Source organism: Colossoma macropomum, unplaced genomic scaffold (assembly GCF_904425465.1).
Source record: "Colossoma macropomum unplaced genomic scaffold, Colossoma_macropomum, whole genome shotgun sequence".
NCBI lineage: Eukaryota > Metazoa > Chordata > Actinopteri > Characiformes > Serrasalmidae > Colossoma > Colossoma macropomum.
In genome coordinates this window covers 257,501-279,099 of record NW_023495296.1, presented here as the reverse complement: position 1 = coordinate 279,099, position 21,599 = coordinate 257,501, and the positions used below count along the sequence as shown (strand labels likewise).

Here is a 21,599-nt window from a genome sequence, read left to right as displayed (position 1 = left end):
GTAATGCAGTGTATTGTTGTTTATTACAGAGTAATGCTGTGTATTGTTGGTTATTACTGAGTAATGCTGGTCTATTGTTGGTTATTACAGTGTAATGCTGTGTATTGTTGGTTATTACAGGGTAATGCTGTGTATTATTGTTTATTACAGAGTAATGCTGTGTATTGTTGGTTATTACTGAGTAATGCTGTGTATTGTTGTTATTACAGGGTAATGCTGTGTATTGTTGTTTATTACTGTGTAGTGCTGTGTATTGTTGTTTATTACTGAGTAATGCTGTTTATTGTTGTTTATTACAGGGTAATGCTGTGTATTGTTGTTTATTACAGTGTATTGCTGTGTATTGTTGGTTATTACAAGGTAATGCTGTGTATTATTGTTTATTACAGAGTAATGCTGTGTATTGTTGGTTATTACTGAGTAATGCTGTGTATTGTTGTTATTACAGGGTAATGCTCTTTATTGTTGTTTATTACTGAGTAATGTTGGGTATTGTTGGTTATTACTGAGTAATGCTGGGTATTATTGGTTATTACAGAGTAATGCTGTGGATTGTTGTTTATTACAGTGTAATGCTGTTTATTGTTGGTTATTACTGAGTAATGCTGTGTATTGTTGATTATTACAGAGTAATGCTGTGTTGTTGGTTATTACAGAGTAATGCTGTGTATTGTTGGTTATTACTGAGTAATGCTGTGTTGTTGGTTATTACTGAGTAATGCTGTGTATTGTTGGTTATTACAGAGTAATGCTGTGTATTGTTGGTTATTACAGAGTAATGCTGTGTATTGTTGGTTATTACAGGGTAATGTTGTGTATTGTTGGTTATTACAGAGTAATGCTGTGTATTGTTGGTTATTACTGAGTAATGCTGTGTATTGTTGGTTATTACTGAGTAATGCTGTTGTATCGTTGGTTATTACAGAGTAATGCTGTGTATTGTTGGTTATTACAGAGTAATGCTGTGTATTGTTGGTTATTACAGAGTAATGCTGTGTATTGTTGTTTATTACTGAGTAATGCTGTGTATTGTTGTTTATTACTGAGTAATGCTGTGTATTGTTGGTTATTACAGAGTAATGTTGTGTATTGTTGTTTATTACAGAGTAATGCTGTGTATTGTTGTTTATTACAGAGTAATGCTGTGTATTGTTGGTTATTACTGAGTAATGCTGTGTTGTTGGTTATTACTGAGTAATGCTGTGTATTGTTGGTTATTACAGAGTAATGCTGTGTATTGTTGGTTATTACTGAGTAATGCTGTGTTGTTGGTTATTACTGAGTAATGCTGTGTATTGTTGGTTATTACTGAGTAATGCTGTGTTGTTGGTTATTACTGAGTAATGCTGTGTATTGTTGGTTATTACAGAGTAATGCTGTGTATTGTTGGTTATTACTGAGTAATGCTGTGTTGTTGGTTATTACAGAGTAATGCCAGGTCACACTGAGTAACACTGAGTAACAGTGAGTGATGTAATGTGCTCAGTAGTGAACTGTGTGTTGCCACACAGACACAGTGTGTACTGCTGGTCTGCTCTGCAGTTCCAGTGGTGCCACTGCTCCACTCCAGGTTTTCCCTTTGCTCTGACTCACTGCTCTCTCTCTCTCTGTCTCTCTCTCTCTCTCTCCCTCCCTCTCTCCGTCTGAGCTGTAGAAACAGCAGAGCGCTGTGCGGTGAAGTTGTCGGAGCTGCTGGTCTGGATGTGTAGCTGTGTTTGGGGGGTTTATCGGAGTCCAGCGCACGGGGACCGCACAGCGCGCGTGAGGCTGAGAGTGTGTGTTCACTGAGATGAAGCGGTGAGGATCGTGTTTCCACGTGGAGGAGATTTCAGGAGCTCGAGGACCCCCGGCGGGCGAGCGTGTGTGTCTGCGTGTGTGTGAGGATGCAGGTGTCGGTGCTGCTGTGTGTGAGTGTGTGTGTGGTGTGTGTGTGTGCGGAGGGGAAGTGGAGGAGCTGTATGGAGGTGAGGGAGGCGTACGGCGCACTGGGCTTCAGCCTGAACACCGCTCCACAGCAGGAGATCGCAGGTAACCCCCCACCGCACCCCCCACTGCACCCTCTGCTCACTCCTTACAGCTGTTGCATGAAGATCATCATCATGATAGGCAGCAGATTTCAGCGGCACTCAGACTCGAGCTGAGACCCTCTGACCGAACGGCCACTTCAGCTGAGCAGCTCCTGCAGACTCAGCTCCGTGTGGATGAGTGAGTGAGTGAGAGAGTGAGAGAGTGAGAGAGTGAGTGAAGAGCCTGTAGAAGTTCTCCAGGTCAGTCTGGTCAGCTCTGTGTGTAAAGACCTCAGAGTTGAAGACTCTGTAGGTCGTGTAGCTCAGACTGAAGACCCTCTGAGTGATTCAGACAGATTCCAGAAGACCCCCCACCCCCCAGTATAATTCATCTTTAATGAGCTCTGTGTCTTTAATAGAAAGCAGTAAACATGTTCATCTCTGTAGGATATACATGGGATTATATATTTTACCCATAATACTGTGCAAATACAGAAGCACTTGAGCAGAGTGTATAAAGCCCTTTATCTGGACAGTCGCTGTGATTGTGTCATTAGAATAAATGCAAAAAAACATAAATACAGTCAAATGTAGCGGCACGTTCTTGTTTTCGTGAAGTAGTTGAGATCTTGTTAGCTGGTTTGAAGAACAAAGTTTGGTTCTAGACTTCTTCTCCAACATCACAGATTAGCCGATTTAATATAGTGAAGTATCTATTAGATAGATCAGGAATTGGATGATTAACTACAGATAATACTGGACTTCCTCAAGAAAGCTGCACTGACACTTTAAATCATTACTTATTACATTGTTATTAACAGTATTTTTCATAATTTAGTGTTTTTCTGAGCAAATAAACCCTTACTGCCCAGACACACAGCCTTTTAAATGTAATTTAAATCTAAGTGGAGATTATATATATTATAGTTATATTACAGTTTATATATATATATATATATATATATATATATATATATATATATATATATAACAATTTGTGGCCTGTGCAAAAAAAAATCTGATTTTATGAACTGAATAAACAGTAATTTTGCACTTAAATGTGCATAAAAACATCCCTTTTTAAGTTCTCTCTGTAGAGGTTCTATATTCTACAGAAAAAAGGGTTCTTTGACTCATAACTTTAGTAAACGCTGTTTAGTTGTTCTTTAAAGAACCATGTACACCTAGTTTTCCATCATAGAGAAGAACCGTCTGACTGTACAAGTGGCCATTTAATGCGTTCTCTAGTGCTTGTGATTCTATGCAGAACCATTGTTTTTACTAAAGAACCTTGAAGAACCGCTGTTTTAGAGCGTGTAGCGTAGTGTTCTTGTTGGTGTGTGCTGCACTGGGAGAACCGCTCTGCCGCTCTTCATTGAGCTTTGTTGTCAGTGAACACAGTTTACTTCACATTTTATATTTGTTTTGTTTTGTTTATATAATTTGAAACTTCAGCTGATTTTATTTACACTGTGTGAACATTTTATCAAGAGACCGACAGACAATCTTACACTGACTACTAAAGCTCAGAGCTGCTCCTCCTGTCCACTGACCGCGTTGGAGGTCTTTGTTCTGAAAGTGTGTATGTAAACGTAAATATCCCTCCGTGTGTATTAAAATGAGCCCCCTGAGCAGCGCAGCACTGGTATAATCATTAAACGAGTGTACAGTGGAGTCTAGAAGCCGCCTCATCCTGCAGGCCTGAGAGACAGGGCTGACCAGCAGGGGGCTCCACTGGCCATCAGTCTGAGAGCCCTGCACACTCAGCTCAGCTGTAAATCACAGCCTGAACTTTAACACAGCGCTGAGAGCAGCACGTCCAGCAGCGTCCAGCAGAGTCTGAACTCAGACAGACTTTCACAATCCAGATATATTTATTTATTTATTACTGCAGGACTCTCAGCACTGATCACTGACCAGAGCACGGAGAACAGACACCACGTCCAGAACTGAACTGAGTCTTCGGCTCAAAACAGTACACAGACTATAGAATATAATGTAGAGTTATATTATGTAACATATAATATACCATAAACAATATGCTATATAATTTATACATGTATAAAACTGTTCATCTGGACAGACAGAGAGATTTAGCAGTTTAAGTGTCCGAGTGTGTATTTTTCAGCAGGAACAACATTAAAAACATTATATAAATAATGTACATTCATGTAAACAAACATGAATCGTTTCATTTTTTATTTCATTTGATTTGACTGTTTTAAATTTCAGTTTGCCTTATTGATCCTTTTATGTGGAAGTTTTATTAATTGCATTATTATCTTGGTTGTAGTTTATTGTTCCCCTTCGTAATAAATCTCAATTGTTCTCTTAATTTTTCCCCGTTTATTTTGTTTGATTTTGTTTGATTTTACAGTTAATTTGTTCATGTTGTTCTGTTCATTTTAGGTTAAACTGATTACAGTTTAATTTCTTTTTCAATATTTGTATTTAAATGTACAAATATACACATATTTACACTGTAAATGATCAGCTGCAGTGAAAGTGAACGTCACTCTCAAGGTGTTTCTGAGTGAAAATAAAGGCTGATTGATAAATACAGTAAATGCTGTATAACAATGTAAAATACAAATAAATATAAATCCAGTAATCCAAGAATGTTTTATTTTCAGTAAAGTTATGAATATGTAGGTTGGATGATCACAGGTTTGGTTCTTCTCTCTGCTCTTCAGCATCACATGGATCTTTTCAGCTCCATCAGCTGATTTAATTTACTGCAGTATTGATTAGATGAAGCTGGTATTGGATGCTAACTGTAAATACTGTAAGGACAAATCACTACTTATTATATGTATATTATTATGTAATATTATTTAAATAGCTTTTTAAATAAACTTTTGCACAGCACTGTATTTATTACTGCTGTCAGAACAAAACCACAAATCTCCAAAATGATAAGTTTTCAGAAAAAGCCAAAACATTTTTTAATGGAAGTTAATGTAATTATTACTGTTCATCTCTTCACCATGAAATTTACACACAATGTAAAGAGTTTAGAAATAATGTAAAACCAACAGACAATAACAGACACAAGGTTTTATCATGATATTAACTGTATATAAAACATCTTGCACTGTCAGTAACTATCTGTTATTGTTTATCATGTATTTCTCACTGTGTTCTGTGGACGGTTGTGTAAGACTGTATTTCCACTGATCATGGAGACACTCATCAAGCCTGGATCTGAAACTGTTTATATACGTCTATTTCCCTGAAACGATAACTTTACATTAACAATAAACAGTAAGTGTGTATTAAAGTGTACAGTAGTGAGTTTCTGTAGAGGACGAGGAAATATTACACTCAGAACATCAACAACACGGAATTTGACCAGCAGAACTTTTACACACGACTGTGTAAAAGAAAAGGTGAGATGTAGAAGTGTAGGGGAGGTGCAGGTGAAATGTAGGGGAGGTGTAGGTGAGGTATAGGTGAGGTGTAGGTGAAGTGTAGGGGAGGTGTAGGTGAAGTGTAGGTGAGGTGTAGGTGGAGTGTAGGTGAGGTGTAGGTGAGGTATAGGTGAGGTGTAGGTGAAGTGTAGGGGAGGTGTAGGTGAGGTATAGGGGAGGTATAGGTGAAGTGTAGGTGAGGTGTAGGTGGAGTGTAGGTTAAGTGTAGGTGAGGTGCAGGTGAAGTGTAGGTGAGGTGTAGGTGAGGTGCAGGTGAAGTGAGGGTGAGGTGTAGGTGAGGTATAGGTGAGGTGTAGGTGAAGTGTAGGGGAGGTGTAGGTGAGGTGCAGGTGAAGTGTAGGTGAGGTATAGGTGAGGTGTCGGTGAGGTATAGGGGAGGTGCAGGTGAAGTGTAGGTAAAGTGTAGGTGAGGTGCAGGTGAAGTGTAGGTGAGGTGTAGGTGAGGTATAGGTGAGGTGTAGGTGAAGTGTAGGGGAGGTGTAGGTGAGGTATAGGGGAGGTGTAGGTGAAGTGTAGGTGAGGTGTAGGTGGAGTGTAGGTTAAGTGTAAGTGAATGTAGGTGAAGTGTAGGGGAGGTGTAGACGAAGTATAGGGGAGGTGTAGGTGAAGTGTAAGTGAAGTGTAGGTGAAGTGTAGGGGAGGTGTAGATGAAGTGTAGGAGAGGTGTAGGTGAAGTATAGGGGAGGTGTAGATGAAGTGTAGAGGAGGTGTAGGTGAAGTATAGGGGAGATGCAGATGAAGTGTAGGTGAGGTGTAGGTGAAGTGTATGTGAAGTGTAGTGGAGGTGTAGCTGAAGTGTAGGGTAGGTGTAGGTGAAGTATAGGGGAGGTGCAGATGAAGTGTAGGTGAAGTGTAGGGGAGCTGTAGGTGAAGTGTAGTGGAGGTGTAGCTGAAGTGTAGGGTAGGTGTAGGTGGAGTGTAGGTTAAGTGTAAGTGAATGTAGGTGAAGTGTAGGGGAGGTGTAGATGAAGTATAGGGGAGGTTGTAGGTGAAGTGTAGGGGAGCTGTAGATGAAGTATAGGGGAGGTGTAGGTGAAGTGTAGGGGAGCTGTAGATGAAGTGTAGGGGAGGTGCAGGTGAAGAGTATGGCAGGTTTAGGGGAGGTGTAGGTGAAGTGTAAGTAAAGTGTAGGTGAAGTGTAGGGGAGGTGTAGGTTATGTGTAAGTAAAGTGTAGGTGAAGTGTAGGGGAGGTGTAGTTGAAGTGTAGGGGAGGTGTAGGTGAAGTGTAGGTTAGTGTAGGTTAAGTGTAAGTGAATGTAGGTGAAGTGTACGGGAGGTGTAGGTGAAGTGTACGAGATGTGTAGATGAAGTGTAGGTGAAGTGTAGGGGAGGTGTAGATGAAGTATAGGGGAGGTTGTAGGTGAAGTGTAGGGGAGCTGTAGATGAAGTATAGGGGAGGTGTAGGTGAAGTGTAGGGGAGCTGTAGATGAAGTGTAGGGGAGGTGCAGGTGAAGAGTATGGCAGGTTTAGGGGAGGTGTAGGTTATGTGTAAGTAAAGTGTAGGTGGAGTGTAGGGGAGGTGTAGTTGAAGTGTAGGGGAGGTGTAGTTGAAGTGTAGGGGAGGTGTAGGTGAAGTGTAGGTTAAGTGTAGGTTAAGTGTAAGTGAATGTAGTTGAAGTGTAAGTGAATGTAGGTGAAGTGTAGGGGAGGTGTAACGGAGGTGTAGAGAAGTTTTAGGTGAAGTGTAGGTTAAGTGTAAGTGAATGTAGGTAAAGTGTAGGGAGGTGTAGGTGAAGTGTACGAGATGTGTAGATGAAGTGTAGGTGAAGTGTAGGTGAGGTGTAGGTAAGGTGTAGGGGAGGTGTAGGTGAAGTGTAGGTTAAATGTAAGTGAATGTAGGTGAAATGTAGGGGAGCTGTAGGTGAAGTGTAGGGGAGGTGTAGGTTATGTGTAAATGAAGTGTAGGGGAGCTGTAGGGGAGGTATAGGTGAGGTGCAGGTGAAGTGTAGGGGAGATGTAGCTGAATTGTAGGAGAGATGTAGGTGAAGTGTAGGAGAGATATCGAAGTGTAGTGGAGGTGTAGGTGAAGTGTAGGTGAGGTATAGGTGAAGTGTAGGTGAGGTGTAGGTGAAGTGTAGGGGAGATGTAGGTGAAGTGTAGGGGAGATGTGGGTGAAGTGTAGGGGAGATGTGGTGAAGTGTAGGGGAGGTGTAGGTGAAGTGTAGGTGAGGTGTAGGTGAAGTGTAGGGGAGGTGTAGGTAAAATGTAGGTGAAGTGTAGGGGAGATGTAGCTGAATTGTAGGAGAGATGTAGGTGAAGTGTAGGAGAGATATCGAAGTGTAGTGGAGGTGTAGGTGAAGTGTAGGTGAGGTATAGGTGAAGTGTAGGTGAGGTGCAGGTGAAGTGTAGGTGAGGTGTAGGTGAAGTGTAGGAGAGATGTGGGTGAAGTGTAGGGGAGATGTAGGTGAAGTGTAGGGGAGATGTGGGTGAAGTGTAGGGGAGATGTGGTGAAGTGTAGGGGAGGTGTAGGTGAAGTGTAGGGGAGGTGTAGGTAAAATGTAGGTGAAGTGTAGGAGAGATGTGGTGAAGTGTAGGGGAGGTGTAGGTAAAATGTAGGTGAAGTGTAGGGGAGGTGTAGGTAAAATGTAGGTGAAGTGTAGGAGAGATGTGGTGAAGTGTAGGGGAGGTGTAGGTAAAATGTAGGTGAAGTGTAGGGGAGGTGTAGGTAAAATGTAGGTGAAGTGTAGGAGAGATGTAGATGAAGTGTAGGGGAGGTGTAGGTAAAATGTAGGTGAAGTGTAGGGGAGGTGTAGGTAAAATGTAGGTGAAGTGTAGGGGAGGTGTAGGTGAAGTGTAGGGGAGGTGTAGGTAAAATGTAGGTGAAGTGTAGGGGAGGTGTAGGTAAAATGTAGGTGAAGTGTTGGGGAGATGTGGTGAAGTGTAGGGGAGATGTGGGTGAAGTGTAGGGGAGATGTGGTGAAGTGTAGGGGAGATGTGGGTGAAGTGTAGGGGAGATGTGGTGAAGTGTAGGGGAGATGTGGGTGAAGTGTAGGGGAGGTGTAGGTAAAATGTAGGTGAAGTGTAGGGGAGGTGTAGGTGAAGTGTAGGGGAGGTGTAGGTAAAATGTAGGTGAAGTGTAGGGGAGGTGTAGGTGAAGTGTAGGGGAGGTGTAGGTAAAATGTAGGTGAAGTGTAGGGGAGGTGTAGGTAAAATGTAGGTGAAGTGTTGGGGAGATGCGAAGGAGAATCTTGAGGTTCTCCATATGAAAGATCCAGCAGTAAAGTGAATAAGAACCTTCTTTCTTTCGTTTGTCTGCTTCAATCATTAGTTCTGCTTCAGTGCTGTAGGAGGCTGGATTAAGGCTTGTCAATCAACCATCCTCATTAGAATGTTAGGCCACACCCACAGTGCTCAGGTTGGATTGGCAGTATGTTTTATTATATTTCTGTCTTGTTTTGTGTTTTTAAGCTTTGCTGGCTGTTTATTGTGACTCTTTTACAATCATATAAGTGTGTTTATTTCACACTGTGCTGTCTGAGACTTTAGGTGATATCACATTAATCCAAAGGGGATGGAAGGGGGCTGGTCAGTTATAGAGGGGGCCTGTTTTTCTGTCCTGTCGAGCTCTGGCTGTAAGTGTGGGTGGATGATGTTCTGTGGCTGATACAGTGAGTCTGTTCACAGCTGATAATGAGACTCTCGGCTGTAAATGTCAGGAGTGTGTGAGTGAGCTGTGCTCTGTGTGGAGATCAGACGCTGAGTGATCACCATTAGCATTCATTAGACCCCCCCACCATACGCTCACGCCCCCCAACCACCACCACCCACAGCACTGCGTCCACCCTGGACTCATAATGCTCAGGCAATGGATTCTGGGATTTTGGGCTTTTTTAGATACAATTAACAAAAAACTGAATGGGCAGGGCTTAACTGCTGTATGTTGTAAGGGATGAATATGTGCGTACCCAAAACGAGTGAATTAAAAACAAGTTTTTTTTGTATATAGGTTTTAACGTGTGGACTGCGGAGTGGACGGTTCTCTTTGAACCTTTAAAAAAGTGAGTGAACGTTCAGTTTTATGAGCCCTTTAAGTTAAAGGCAGTGTTCAGTGATATTTAGGCCGAGCTCTGAAGTTTCTCTGTGATATACAAACATGTATTTGACTCTGTGATCACCACTCAAATGAAACGTGTACGTGTGTAATTACGCACTAACGCTGCACTAAAAGCCTCCCGCAGCTCCTCGGAGGACGAGATGAGGGATGCGTCTGATGCGCCAGTAAATAATTGATGTGTTTGGGCTGCTGTGTCCGTTTCTCAGAGCGTCTGTGGAGCTGCTGTAGGAGGGAATCCCTCAGGATGGAAATCTGATGGACGCTTCAGAGATAACGTTCCTACAGGCCCTCGGCGCAGAGCCGCTCTCCAGGAAACTTTACTCAGAGAACGTATCTGAGAACATCACCCTCTCAGTTCCACATTAAAGAGCCTTAAAGAGCGTTAAAGTTTCTAAACATGCCGTTCAGTCCAGTGTATACACATTGTTTTTAATACACTGCTTTGTGATGTCATTACATATATCCGCTTGTTCGGTCAACAGCAGTTCAGTTTAGCTCCTCCCATTCACAATGAAGTTATAAGGAGTGTTTCAGCCTGGAGTGCTTTTCGAGCAAGGCCCAGCCAATCAGAACAAAGCTCATTTAAATGCATCAATATTAAAGGTACAGTAACAGAAACAGCCTGTTCAACTGTAAGGAATAAAGAGAGGCGATCATGTTAAATGAATTATGGCAGATTTTGATACATAAAATCTCACAAATAGATGAAAACGTAGGACGTGGACCCGTTAATGAAAAGAAGATTAATCTGAGCAGCTCTAAATGCAGTTCTGTCAGATAAAATATATCCATCCCTGAAAACTATATCACTGAAAACTGAGCTTTCCTCACTTATTTAGACAGAAACTGATGTAGTAAATAAACAGTTACAATTTTAAAACGCAGCCCATCCATACAGTCCAGCGCACTAAAAAACAGACTGTTTTGTGATGTCACAAAAGCCAACTCACTGACATGTAGCTTACTCAGTCTACAGCAGTTTAGCCCTGGAGTTTTAAAGAAAGAGGACTGCTTTCTGAGCAAGGCACAACACAGCACAGCCAATTGGAACAGGGCTCATTTACATACAGTCTTAAAGGCGCAGTAACAGAAACAGCCTGTTTAACTGTGAGGGATGAGGAGAGATTAGAAAACAGTGATGTAAATATGATTTACGATATACTTCAACCACACAAACGTTGTAAAATGTTGTAAAAGGACCTCGCGGGGGAAATAATATAGAGTAAAAGTGTAGGCTATGGGCCCTTTAATCCATTAGCCTGTATTACAGCGCCGGACATTAAGGCGTGTAACTGTACGAGTGATGTTCTGAAGTTAAAGCACACAGATAACAGCTGTGAGCGGCGGGGGAATAGCGCTCAGCACGGTCCAGACTGACAGCGTTTACGAACGCGTGACATTTAAACACTGTGATAAACTCTCATTTAAATTCGCTGTGAGCCTCCGTCGCGTCTAATTGCTTCTGCTTAACATCTCCCAAATAATCTCGCCATAAATAAACTGCAAACTAGCCGCTTCGCCCCAGGAGACGGGCTGGAGGAGCCACTCAATTACCGCTAATTAGCAATGCTAACACAAAAGCATCAGGTGGCACAGATTGGGATTAGCGAGCGGAGCTAACACTAAGGCGGCCCACGTCGCGCCGGGCCTGTGGGTTTTAATCGCGCCACGTCGAACGTTAATAAACCTCAGAAGACGGTTTTGGTGAGCAGAGGAAAAAGCGCTATTTCCATAAGCTAATTGCTAAGACGACTCCTTCAGCACGGAGCAGCTGAGCTTGATTAGCGCTGTTTTAGCAGGCCGGATTTAGCGGCCCAGAGGAGAGCAGCTCATCAGGAACCGAGGCTCAGCAGATAAGAACACGCCTGCGTTGTGACTGAGGGTCAATCAGAGGAAACAGGACAGATATTTATCCTGAAAAAGGGGCTGAAGACCAACATATTAACTCAACTGAATGGACATTTAGCTTCAAAAGCTGTTTTACTGCTGAAACCAGCACAGAGCAGCAAACGTTTCATACTGGTCTAGACTGGTGTGTGCTAGTCTAGTGCTGGTTTATTCTGGTCTATGCGGTTCATGCTGGTCTATCCTGGTTTATGCTAGTCTAATGCTGGTGTATGCTGGCCTAGTGCTGGTTTATGCTGCTCCAGTGCTGGTTTATGCTGGTCTATTCTGGTTTATGCTGCTCCAGTGCTGGTTTATGCTGGTCTATGCTCGTTTATGCTGGTCTATGCTGGTTTATGGTGGTCTGTCCTGGTTTATGCTGGTTTAGTGCTGGTTTATGCTGGGTTAGTGCTGGTTTATGCTGGTCTATGCTGGTCTATGCTGGTCTAGTGATGGTCTGGTTCTGGTTTTGCTGGCTGCCCCAGCATGGTCTTGCTGGTTGACCAGAATACAGGTATCCAAAACACAACATATGCTAGTTTGGCTGGTGACCAGTAATACTGGTCTATGCTGGTTTTTCAAGTACAGTTGTGTTGTGATAGATGGTTATATAAAGGAGATGCACATCATATAACCTGAAAAAGCTGATTGTGTTGTTATTGATGGTCACATAGAGAAAATATAACGTATATATAATCTTAAAGAGGTGATTGTGTTGTTATAGATGGTCATATAGAGGAAATATAATGTGTATATAATCTTAAAGAGGTGATTGTGTTGTTATAGATAGTCATATAGAGGAAATATAATGTGTATATAATCTTAAAGAGCTGATTGTGTTATTATAGATGGTCATATAGAGGAAATGTGATGGATATATAATCTTAAAGAGCTGATTGTGTTATTATAGATGGTCATATAGAGGAAATGTGATGGATATATAATCTTAAAGAGCTGATTGTGTTATTATAGATGGTCATATAGAGGAAATGTGATGGATATATAATCTTAAAGAGCTGATTGTGTTGTTATAGATGGTCATATAGAGGAAATGTGATGGATATATAATCTTAAAGAGCTGATTGTGTTATTATAGATGGTCATATAGAGGAAATGTGATGGATATATACCCTATAAAAGCTGTTTGTGTTGGAGAAATGAGTTGAGATTAGCCGACAGAAGCGGTTTGCGGCGCTTTGGCTCACAGGGCAGTGAGTCGCTGCAGCCGGCGGCTCGTTTTGCCCCGTCAGGTTTGTGTAGATGCTGATAACGGTTCTTTCAGGGCTTCAGAGAGGAAAACCTGCAGCAGAACAGTCAGCAGCATCTGCAGCTCGGCGTGTCTGCCCCGCTCTGTCTGACCTCACCGGGACCTTTCTCGGTTCTGTGGAGCTTTTTCTGGTTCTGAAGGAGCCGGTACCCAAACACTTTAATCACATTCGAATTTTAGACTCTTTTCTCAGCTCCACTTTCAACATCCGGCAGGTTTTATATACACAATAAAATGATTCTTCAAGGGTTCTTTTATGAAAAAAATGGTTCCATATAGAACCATGAACACTCAAAGAAACCACTGTATGATTAAATGGTTCTCTGCATGGTGAAATAGTTCTTCAGATTAATTGAAACTGTGTTCTATATGGTTCTATATAGCACCAAAAAACAATTATTCTATTGTTACAGGCTTGACACCGTAACAATAGCAGAACCTATTTGGGGTGATATATAGAAAAGTTCTATATAGAACCATCTACAGCAGATTCTCCATGAATCTGAAGTACCTCTCATGATGCAAAGAGCCCTTTAATCATGCAAAGGTTTCTTTGGGTGTTCATGGTTCTATATAGAACCATTTTCTTTATTAGAGAACGCTTAAAGAACCACCTTTTTTAATAGTGCACAAAAACACTGATAGCTCATTTCTACATGATCGTCGGTTCCAGGATGAATCTGTTAAAATTCTCAGAGAAACTAATGTTTAATGAAGTTTCTATGTTGATCAGTTTGGTGATCAGGTGTGACTCCACTGTAATGCTGTGCGTTAGCGTTAGCATTAACTCATCATTTATCTGTTTAACTGATATTCTCACAGCTCAGCCTGTAAAGCTGAGCTTCCACAGCTCTGACGTTCTTCACGCTCCCCTCTGTTGATCTACTCTCTGTTTTTCATGAAGATATTTGGTGGATGTTTAGCTCTGAGTGACAAACCAGCGGCGCTTTTGATGGTTAAACCCAGACGAGTTCCTGAAGTGTCAGTTATTTAATCGCTGCGTTTGACAGTTTGATATTCGAGATGAAATTATAGAGCCATTAAATCAGACTGAGCTCCACCATAAGAACTGCATTCATTAGTGTACAGAGATTTTCTTCACACAGACATTTAGCTTTTAGCATTAATGTCCTAGCCTTGCAAACGTGCTAGCTTTGGTACTCACATTAATGTGCTAGCTTTGGTACTCACATTAATGTGCTAGCTTTGGTACTCATATTAATGTGCTAGCTTTGGTACTCACATTAATGTGCTAGCTTTGGTACTCACATTAATGTGCTAGCTTTGGTACTCACATTAATGTGCTAGCTTTGGTACTCACATTAATGTGCTAGCTTTGGTACTCACATTAATGTGCTAGCTTTGGTACTCATATTAATGTGCTAGCTTTGGTACTCACATTAATGTGCTAGCTTTGGTACTCACATTAATGTGCTAGTCTTAGTCACTGTGTTGATGTGATAGTATTAGTAACTGTGTTGATGTGATAGTCTTAGTCACTGTGTTGATGTGATAGTCTTAGTAACTGTGTTGATGTGATAGTCTTAGTAACTGTGTTGATGTGATAGTCTTAGTCACTGTGTTGATGTGCTAGTCTTAGTAACTGTGTTGATGTGATAGTCTTAGTAACTGTGTTGATGTGATAGTCTTAGTAACTGTGTTGATGTGATAGTCTTAGTCACTGTGTTGATGTGCTAGTCTTAGTAACTGTGTTGATGTGCTAGTCTTAGTCACTGTGTTGATGTGATAGTCTTAGTAACTGTGTTGATGTGATAGTCTTAGTCACTGTGTTGATGTGCTAGTCTTAGTAACTGTTGATGTGATAGTCTTAGTAACTGTGTTGATGTGATAGTCTTAGTAACTGTTGATGTGATAGTCTTAGTCACTGTGTTGATGTGCTAGTCTTAGTAACTGTGTTGATGTGATAGTCTTAGTCACTGTGTTGATGTGATAGTCTTAGTCACTGTGTTGATGTGATAGTCTTAGTAACTGTTGATGTGATAGTCTTAGTCACTGTGTTGATGTGCTAGTCTTAGTAACTGTGTTGATGTGCTAGTCTTAGTGACTGTGTTGATGTGCTAGTCTTAGTGACTGTGTTGATGTGCTAGTCTTAGTAACTGTGTTGATGTGCTAGTCTTAGTAACTGTGTTGATGTGCTAGTCTTAGTCACTGTGTTGATGTGATAGTCTTAGTCACTGTGTTGATGTGCTAGTCTTAGTCACTGTGTTGATGTGATAGTCTTAGTCACTGTGTTGATGTGCTAGTCTTAGTCACTGTGTTGATGTGATAGTCTTAGTCACTGTGTTGATGTGATAGTCTTAGTAACTGTTGATGTGATAGTCTTAGTAACTGTGTTGATGTGATAGTCTTAGTAACTGTTGATGTGCTAGTCTTAGTGACTGTGTTGATGTGCTAGTCTTAGTAACTGTGTTGATGTGCTAGTCTTAGTAACTGTGTTGATGTGATAGTCTTAGTAACTGTGTTGGTGTGATAGTCTTAGTCACTGTGTTGATGTGCTAGTCTTAGTCACTGTGTTGATGTGATAGTCTTAGTCACTGTGTTGATGTGCTAGTCTTAGTAACTGTTGATGTGATAGTCTTAGTAACTGTTGATGTGCTAGTCTTAGTAACTGTGTTGATGTGATAGTCTTAGTAACTGTTGATGTGATAGTCTTAGTCACTGTGTTGATGTGCTAGTCTTAGTCACTGTGTTGATGTGATAGTCTTAGTCACTGTGTTGATGTGCTAGTCTTAGTAGCTGTGTTGATGTGATAGTCTTAGTAACTGTGTTGATGTGATAGTCTTAGTAACTGTTGATGTGATAGTCTTAGTCACTGTGTTGATGTGCTAGTCTTAGTCACTGTGTTGATGTGCTAGTCTTAGTCACTGTGTTGATGTGATAGTCTTAGTCACTGTGTTGATGTGCTAGTCTTAGTAACTGTGTTGATGTGCTAGTCTTAGTCACTGTGTTGATGTGCTAGTCTTAGTCACTGTGTTGATGTGCTAGTATTAGTCACTGTGTTGATGTGCTAGTCTTAGTCACTGTGTTGATGTGCTAGTCTTAGTGACTGTGTTGATGTGCTAGTCTTAGTAACTGTGTTGATGTGATAGTCTTAGTAACTGTGTTGGTGTGATAGTCTTAGTAACTGTGTTGATGTGATAGTCTTAGTAACTGTTGATGTGATAGTCTTAGTCACTGTGTTGATGTGCTAGTCTTAGTCACTGTGTTGATGTGATAGTCTTAGTCACTGTGTTGATGTGCTAGTCTTAGTAGCTGTGTTGATGTGATAGTCTTAGTAACTGTGTTGATGTGATAGTCTTAGTAACTGTTGATGTGATAGTCTTAGTCACTGTGTTGATGTGCTAGTCTTAGTCACTGTGTTGATGTGCTAGTCTTAGTCACTGTGTTGATGTGCTAGTCTTAGTAACTGTGTTGATGTGATAGTCTTAGTCACTGTGTTGATGTGCTAGTCTTAGTAACTGTGTTGATGTGCTAGTCTTAGTCACTGTGTTGATGTGCTAGTCTTAGTCACTGTGTTGATGTGCTAGTATTAGTCACTGTGTTGATGTGCTAGTCTTAGTCACTGTGTTGATGTGCTAGTCTTAGTGACTGTGTTGATGTGCTAGTCTTAGTAACTGTGTTGATGTGATAGTCTTAGTAACTGTGTTGGTGTGATAGTCTTAGTCACTGTGTTGATGTGCTAGTCTTAGTAACTGTGTTGATGTGATAGTCTTAGTCACTGTGTTGATGTGCTAGTCTTAGTAACTGTGTTGATGTGCTAGTCTTAGTGACTGTGTTGCTGTGCTAGTCTTAGTAACTGTGTTGATGTGATAGTCTTAGTAACTGTGTTGGTGTGATAGTCTTAGTCACTGTGTTGATGTGCTAGTCTTAGTAACTGTGTTGATGTGATAGTCTTAGTCACTGTGTTGATGTGCTAGTCTTAGTAACTGTGTTGATGTGATAGTCTTAGTCACTGTGTTGATGTGATAGTCTTAGTAACTGTGTTGATGTGCTAGTCTTAGTAACTGTGTTGATGTGCTAGTCTTAGTCACTGTGTTGGTGTGGTAGTCTTAGTCACTGTGTTGGTGTGGTAGTCTTAGTCACTGTGTTGGTGTGGTAGTCTTAGTCACTGTGTTGATGTGCTAGTCTTAGTCACTGTGTTGGTGTGGTAGTCTTAGTCACTGTGTTGGTGTGGTAGTCTTAGTCACTGTGTTGGTGTGGTAGTCTTAGTAACTGTGTTGGTGTGGTACTCTTAGTCACTGTGTTGATGTGCTAGTCTTAGTCACTGTGTTGGTGTGGTAGTCTTAGTCACTGTGTTGGTGTGGTAGTCTTAGTCACTGTGTTGGTGTGGTACTCTTAGTCACTGTGTTGATGTGCTAGTCTTAGTAACTGTGTTGGTGTGGTAGTCTTAGTAACTGTGTTGGTGTGGTAGTCTTAGTAACTGTGTTGATGTGCTAGTCTTAGTCACTGTGTTGATGTGCTAGTCTTAGTAACTGTGTTGGTGTGGTAGCGTTTTCAGAATTAAAGGGCTAATCTAAGGTTCTGGTGTTTTTACACTCTGTCGTCTTCAGTAAACAGGTTTAGAAAGTTCTGGACGTGGGTGTGTAAATTTTCGCAGCTAGCCGAGGCTCAGGCGGCCGCACGACGCTCTGCAGTAGCTGGTGGTGGAGCGTCTTGGCTGCTGGACTGTGTTTGAGGTTAAAGCTCTAATTGATGGAGTGCGGCGAACGCGGCTGAGGGAGCGTTTACTTATTTATAACTCTGCAGCAGGACGGCCGCTGTTTACTGGGGTAAATAAGGCAGAAGTAAAGCATTAGAGCTTCAGTGAGTCTTTAGGAGGAGATTCATGATATAATCTCAGAGTGAACGGAGAGAATCAGCCTCACTTCGCCTGGACTCTCCACACAAATACACACTAATGAACACACACGGTTTTACTGTTTATACGTTTCCTTCTTCTGTTCACATGGAAACGGCACGTTCACCACTGATATGCATCTACTTCAAATCGCCTGTGTTGTGTTTAAAAAAGAAAATATTGATTATATGAACTTAATTCTGCCACAGTTTTCCATTCAGTCAAATACAGTAGAGCCGAAATACTCGACTCAGGCTTTCGTCTCCGAGTAGAAACTCGAAAGTATGTTACGGTACAAAAAGCCAGACACCTTTCAGTTATTTGATTTCCAGTTAATAACAGCAGCACAGATTATTTATCTTTCAAAGGAAACACATAACAGAAAATTCTGCTCTCAGCTGTGAGAGTCAGTGAGTCACTCTCTCCCTCTAATCCAGCTTCCATTCTTCTCAGGAGACTCACTTTCAGTTCCTCAAAGAATCTGCAGACACACCTCCAAAGTTCAGTCTTAGAAGCTGGTTGATGATTTTCTGAAGTAATCAAACACATTCAGTGGTGTTGAGGTCTGGACTCTGGGGTGGTCAGTCCATCGTTCAGCTTCTTTGTTTGATGTGTCCGTCTCCTTTTCTCAGTGAGGTTCTTCTTGATCAGCTACACATCCTTTCAGACCCACAGCGCTGAGTCGTCTTCTCACAGTGGAAGGATGGACAGAAACACCTGTGGATGTTTTCAGATCTGAAGCAGCTTGATTTTCTCCTCTCTCTCAGAGATGAAAGCTTTAAGTGCTGTTTATCTGATGGGGGCAGTTTTGGGGTCGACCAGCTCTTCCAGGTGGTTGTTAGGGGTCATGTTTTCTGTGGTGCAGGAGGATTATCTGCTATCTGACCTCCTCACAAATGTCTCCTGGTGATCATTGATGATGTACAGGTGCTGCATCTGATCAGCACTGCTTCACTTTAATCTTATTTATTTATTTATCGGTTCTCTCTCTCTTTCTCTCTCTGTTGACTCGGGGGATCTGCTCTGATCTTGTTTTTAATCAGTCAGGAGAACCGGAGTGTATACAGTGTGATAAAAACAGTGTGTGTGTGTGTAATTAGGCTGGAGGGGATTGGTGGTGGGGGGGGTGTTTCCCTGTATAGCAGCAGCAGCAGCAGGTGAGGCTAACGCTATGCTAAGTTGAGGCTAAAGATGAGCCCTCCTGAGGGTCCTCATACTCAGGGGGCATCATTAGCAATGCTCGGGGGCCAAGCACTGAAACAGTCTCCGCGGGAGGGTCTCCATATTTAACACCAAACCACAGAGAGAGACCAAATCTCACAGCACAGAGAGTTTATATTTAAATAAATAAAAAAACGCCAATCTGACCACGTCTGAGCTTAAAAACAACACAAGGACCAGCGCCAACATTCACACCTTCAAAGCGTCTCCAAATCAACAGCTTCATTCCAGAATCAAATACTGTATATCAGATTTATCATTTTGGGCTTAATGAGTTTTAGAAAATATTAGCTCATATAAAAACACAGTTATTCCTGTAATAAAGGTGATATTAATCATAACATTGATATATTCTTCTTATAGTCCACTCTCAACATCATATGCCTGCTGAAAAAGCCAGTGCAGACCAGCAAGCATTTTATGGTGGTCAAAACTGGTTAAGGCTGGTTTAGTGCTGGTCTGGTTCTGGTTTAGTTGGTCATCCCAGTATGATTATACTGGATGACCAGCGTACCAACAACAAAACACAACATACACTGTTTTTTCAAGCAAAATTCTTGACTGTAGCGTAATTTATAATGATTTTGAAGCCTTTCAAAACCACAGTGTGTATAAGAATGTACATTCTGAATGTAAATTCTGTTACTAACGTTAATTGCTAATTGCTAAATGGTGCTGCTGACCAGGAGACAGGAGCTGGTTAGCATTATCCTAGCTAGCATACTAAGAGCTCTGCTCTGGAATCATGCTAAGCAGGGACACAGTGTGGCTGATGAAGCTGGTGTCTGAGAGTGAAGAGGAGTGAGGCGTGATGGACTGACTGAGAGCTGAAATCAAACCTGTTCTCTGGCGTTTGGATTTGTAGCGTGTTAGCTAAGCAGGCTAAACGTGCCAAACCGAGCAGCAGGAGGTGACGGAGGGTCTGCTGTGTTTTCATTTTCATAGAAATGTAACTGGAACCTCTCTGACTCTGACACTTAGCTATAACAGGCTAGCGTTAGCGGGTTAGCGTGTCTGCCCAGATAGCTGTGCTACTTTTACTACAGCTTTCCATGAAGTGATAGATCTGTTCACGCCACCATGCAGGGAGTTTATCTGCCTCTCCAGGTTTGATGTTTCAGCTCTTCCTGATTCAGTCCTCAACTGAAGATACTTGTTTGAAGTTTTTATGGCTAAATATAACAATGTTTCGATTAAATTAGGTGGAAAATTTTACAATATTGTATCATGTAGGTACAATGGGGGGGCTAGACTGCTGTAGACTGAATGGGTGGGGCTAAAGTCTACAGGCTGAGTGGGCGGGGTTATACGGCTGTAGTTTAGCCCCACCCATTCAGTCTACAGCAGTCTAGCCCCACCCATTCAGCCTACAGCAGTGGGGCTAAACTGCAGGGTTACACGGCTGTAGGCTGAGTGGGTGGGGCGGAGTCAGTCTGAAGTGAGCTGGTGTGATTGAGATGTCTGCTGGATGATGATGAGCTGATCCTGGCATTCCAGGAAGGAACAGAGAGGGAAGAGGAGTCGGACTGTGTTGGGATCAGAGAGACGTGTGAAAATCCTGTTAGAGTCATTTTGTTCCGGAATGTGGAATCGGCGGCGGTGCTCCGGCTCCATCACTCACACCTGGAGATCTGAGAATAGACCCACTTTATTCACTGTCGACAGAAATGAAGACGCGTCTGAACTTAACTGAGAAGAAAAGACGTCAAAGTGCGAAAGAGAAGAACCTGATTAATGTGAACCTGAAGGTTCTTCTTTTTCAGCGCTGTAATTGTTCTCAGGCCGCTGGATTGACGTGATGTGGATGCCGGGGCGCTGCTGAAGCCCACTGGTGGGGATTTGGTGGGTCTGGATGTTGAGTTTGATTTGAAGCATCTGTTCTCCTCTGAGACAGCAGCTCAAACCCTTCAGCACCTCCAGCCTGAAGAACACAAACACGGCCGAGTTTTAAAGTTCCGGAAACAGCGCGAAGGTGTCGGAGGCGTAAGTAAGGCTCACCCGCGGGACGCGTTTGTTGTTGTTTACATAAGAAAATCACTCCACGCGTGACGGAGTTCAGCACCAGCCAGACCCGGGGGAACCTCATCAGGAACCATTCTATCACACGGCAAATGACTTAAATCACCATGGAAACGGATCCAGACCGGCTCACGTACGCCACACGAGCCCGAGACGGGACTTTCATTGTTTTTATCGGAGCAATAAGTGTCACAGAAAAGCAACAGGGAATGCATCCGGAGTCTGATGAGACACAGACAAATTCAACTCTGGTTAAAAGCTGCTTCCGAGAAGTTCTTCGCACACAAAGCATTAAATTCAGGAATGGCTTGGAAAAGCACATTAAGATCAAGAACATTCTGGAAATGTTCCTGAACAAACAATATTAAAATCAGGAATATTAAACTGAGAGGGATTCTTCGATAAGACACTACAATTGGGAATATTCTGTATAAAGGACATTAAAGGCAGGAGCACTCTGAGAAAGTCAGGAATGTTATGGAATAGACAATGTTAAATAAGGAATGTTGTGGGAAAGAACATCCAAATCAGGAATGTTCTGTAACAATCTGTGTTGTAATAAGGAAATTCAAGGGTAAATTACATTAATTCCCGGTATATCCAGGAATATACAATAGAAAAGACTTACATTTAGGAACACTGTGCAAAATTTAACATTAGGAATGTTCCAAGAAAAGGTCATTAAAATAAGGAACATTCAAAATACAATGATAAAATCGGGAATGTTCTGGAACAGACAGTGTTAAAATAAGGAATATTATAGAATAGACACCATTTCAGAATATTCACCAAATCTAGAATATTCTGGAATAGGATACTTAGAATAGAAATATTCAGGAAAAGACCATGTTAAATCTA

At 41.8% G+C, this 21,599-nt stretch overlaps 1 protein-coding gene across 1 annotated transcript in view; it reads left to right on the top strand.

Moving 5' to 3' along the window:
- The first annotated feature begins 1,666 nt into the window (after positions 1-1,666).
- The window catches only part of LOC118801657 (glypican-6-like), a 226,642-nt gene continuing 206,709 nt past the window's right edge, over positions 1,667-21,599 (top strand). The window contains exon 1 of the mRNA XM_036562019.1: positions 1,667-2,028. Within this exon, the coding sequence (XP_036417912.1) occupies positions 1,884-2,028 (145 nt within the window). The 5' untranslated portion in view covers positions 1,667-1,883. The remainder of the gene's footprint in view (positions 2,029-21,599) is intronic.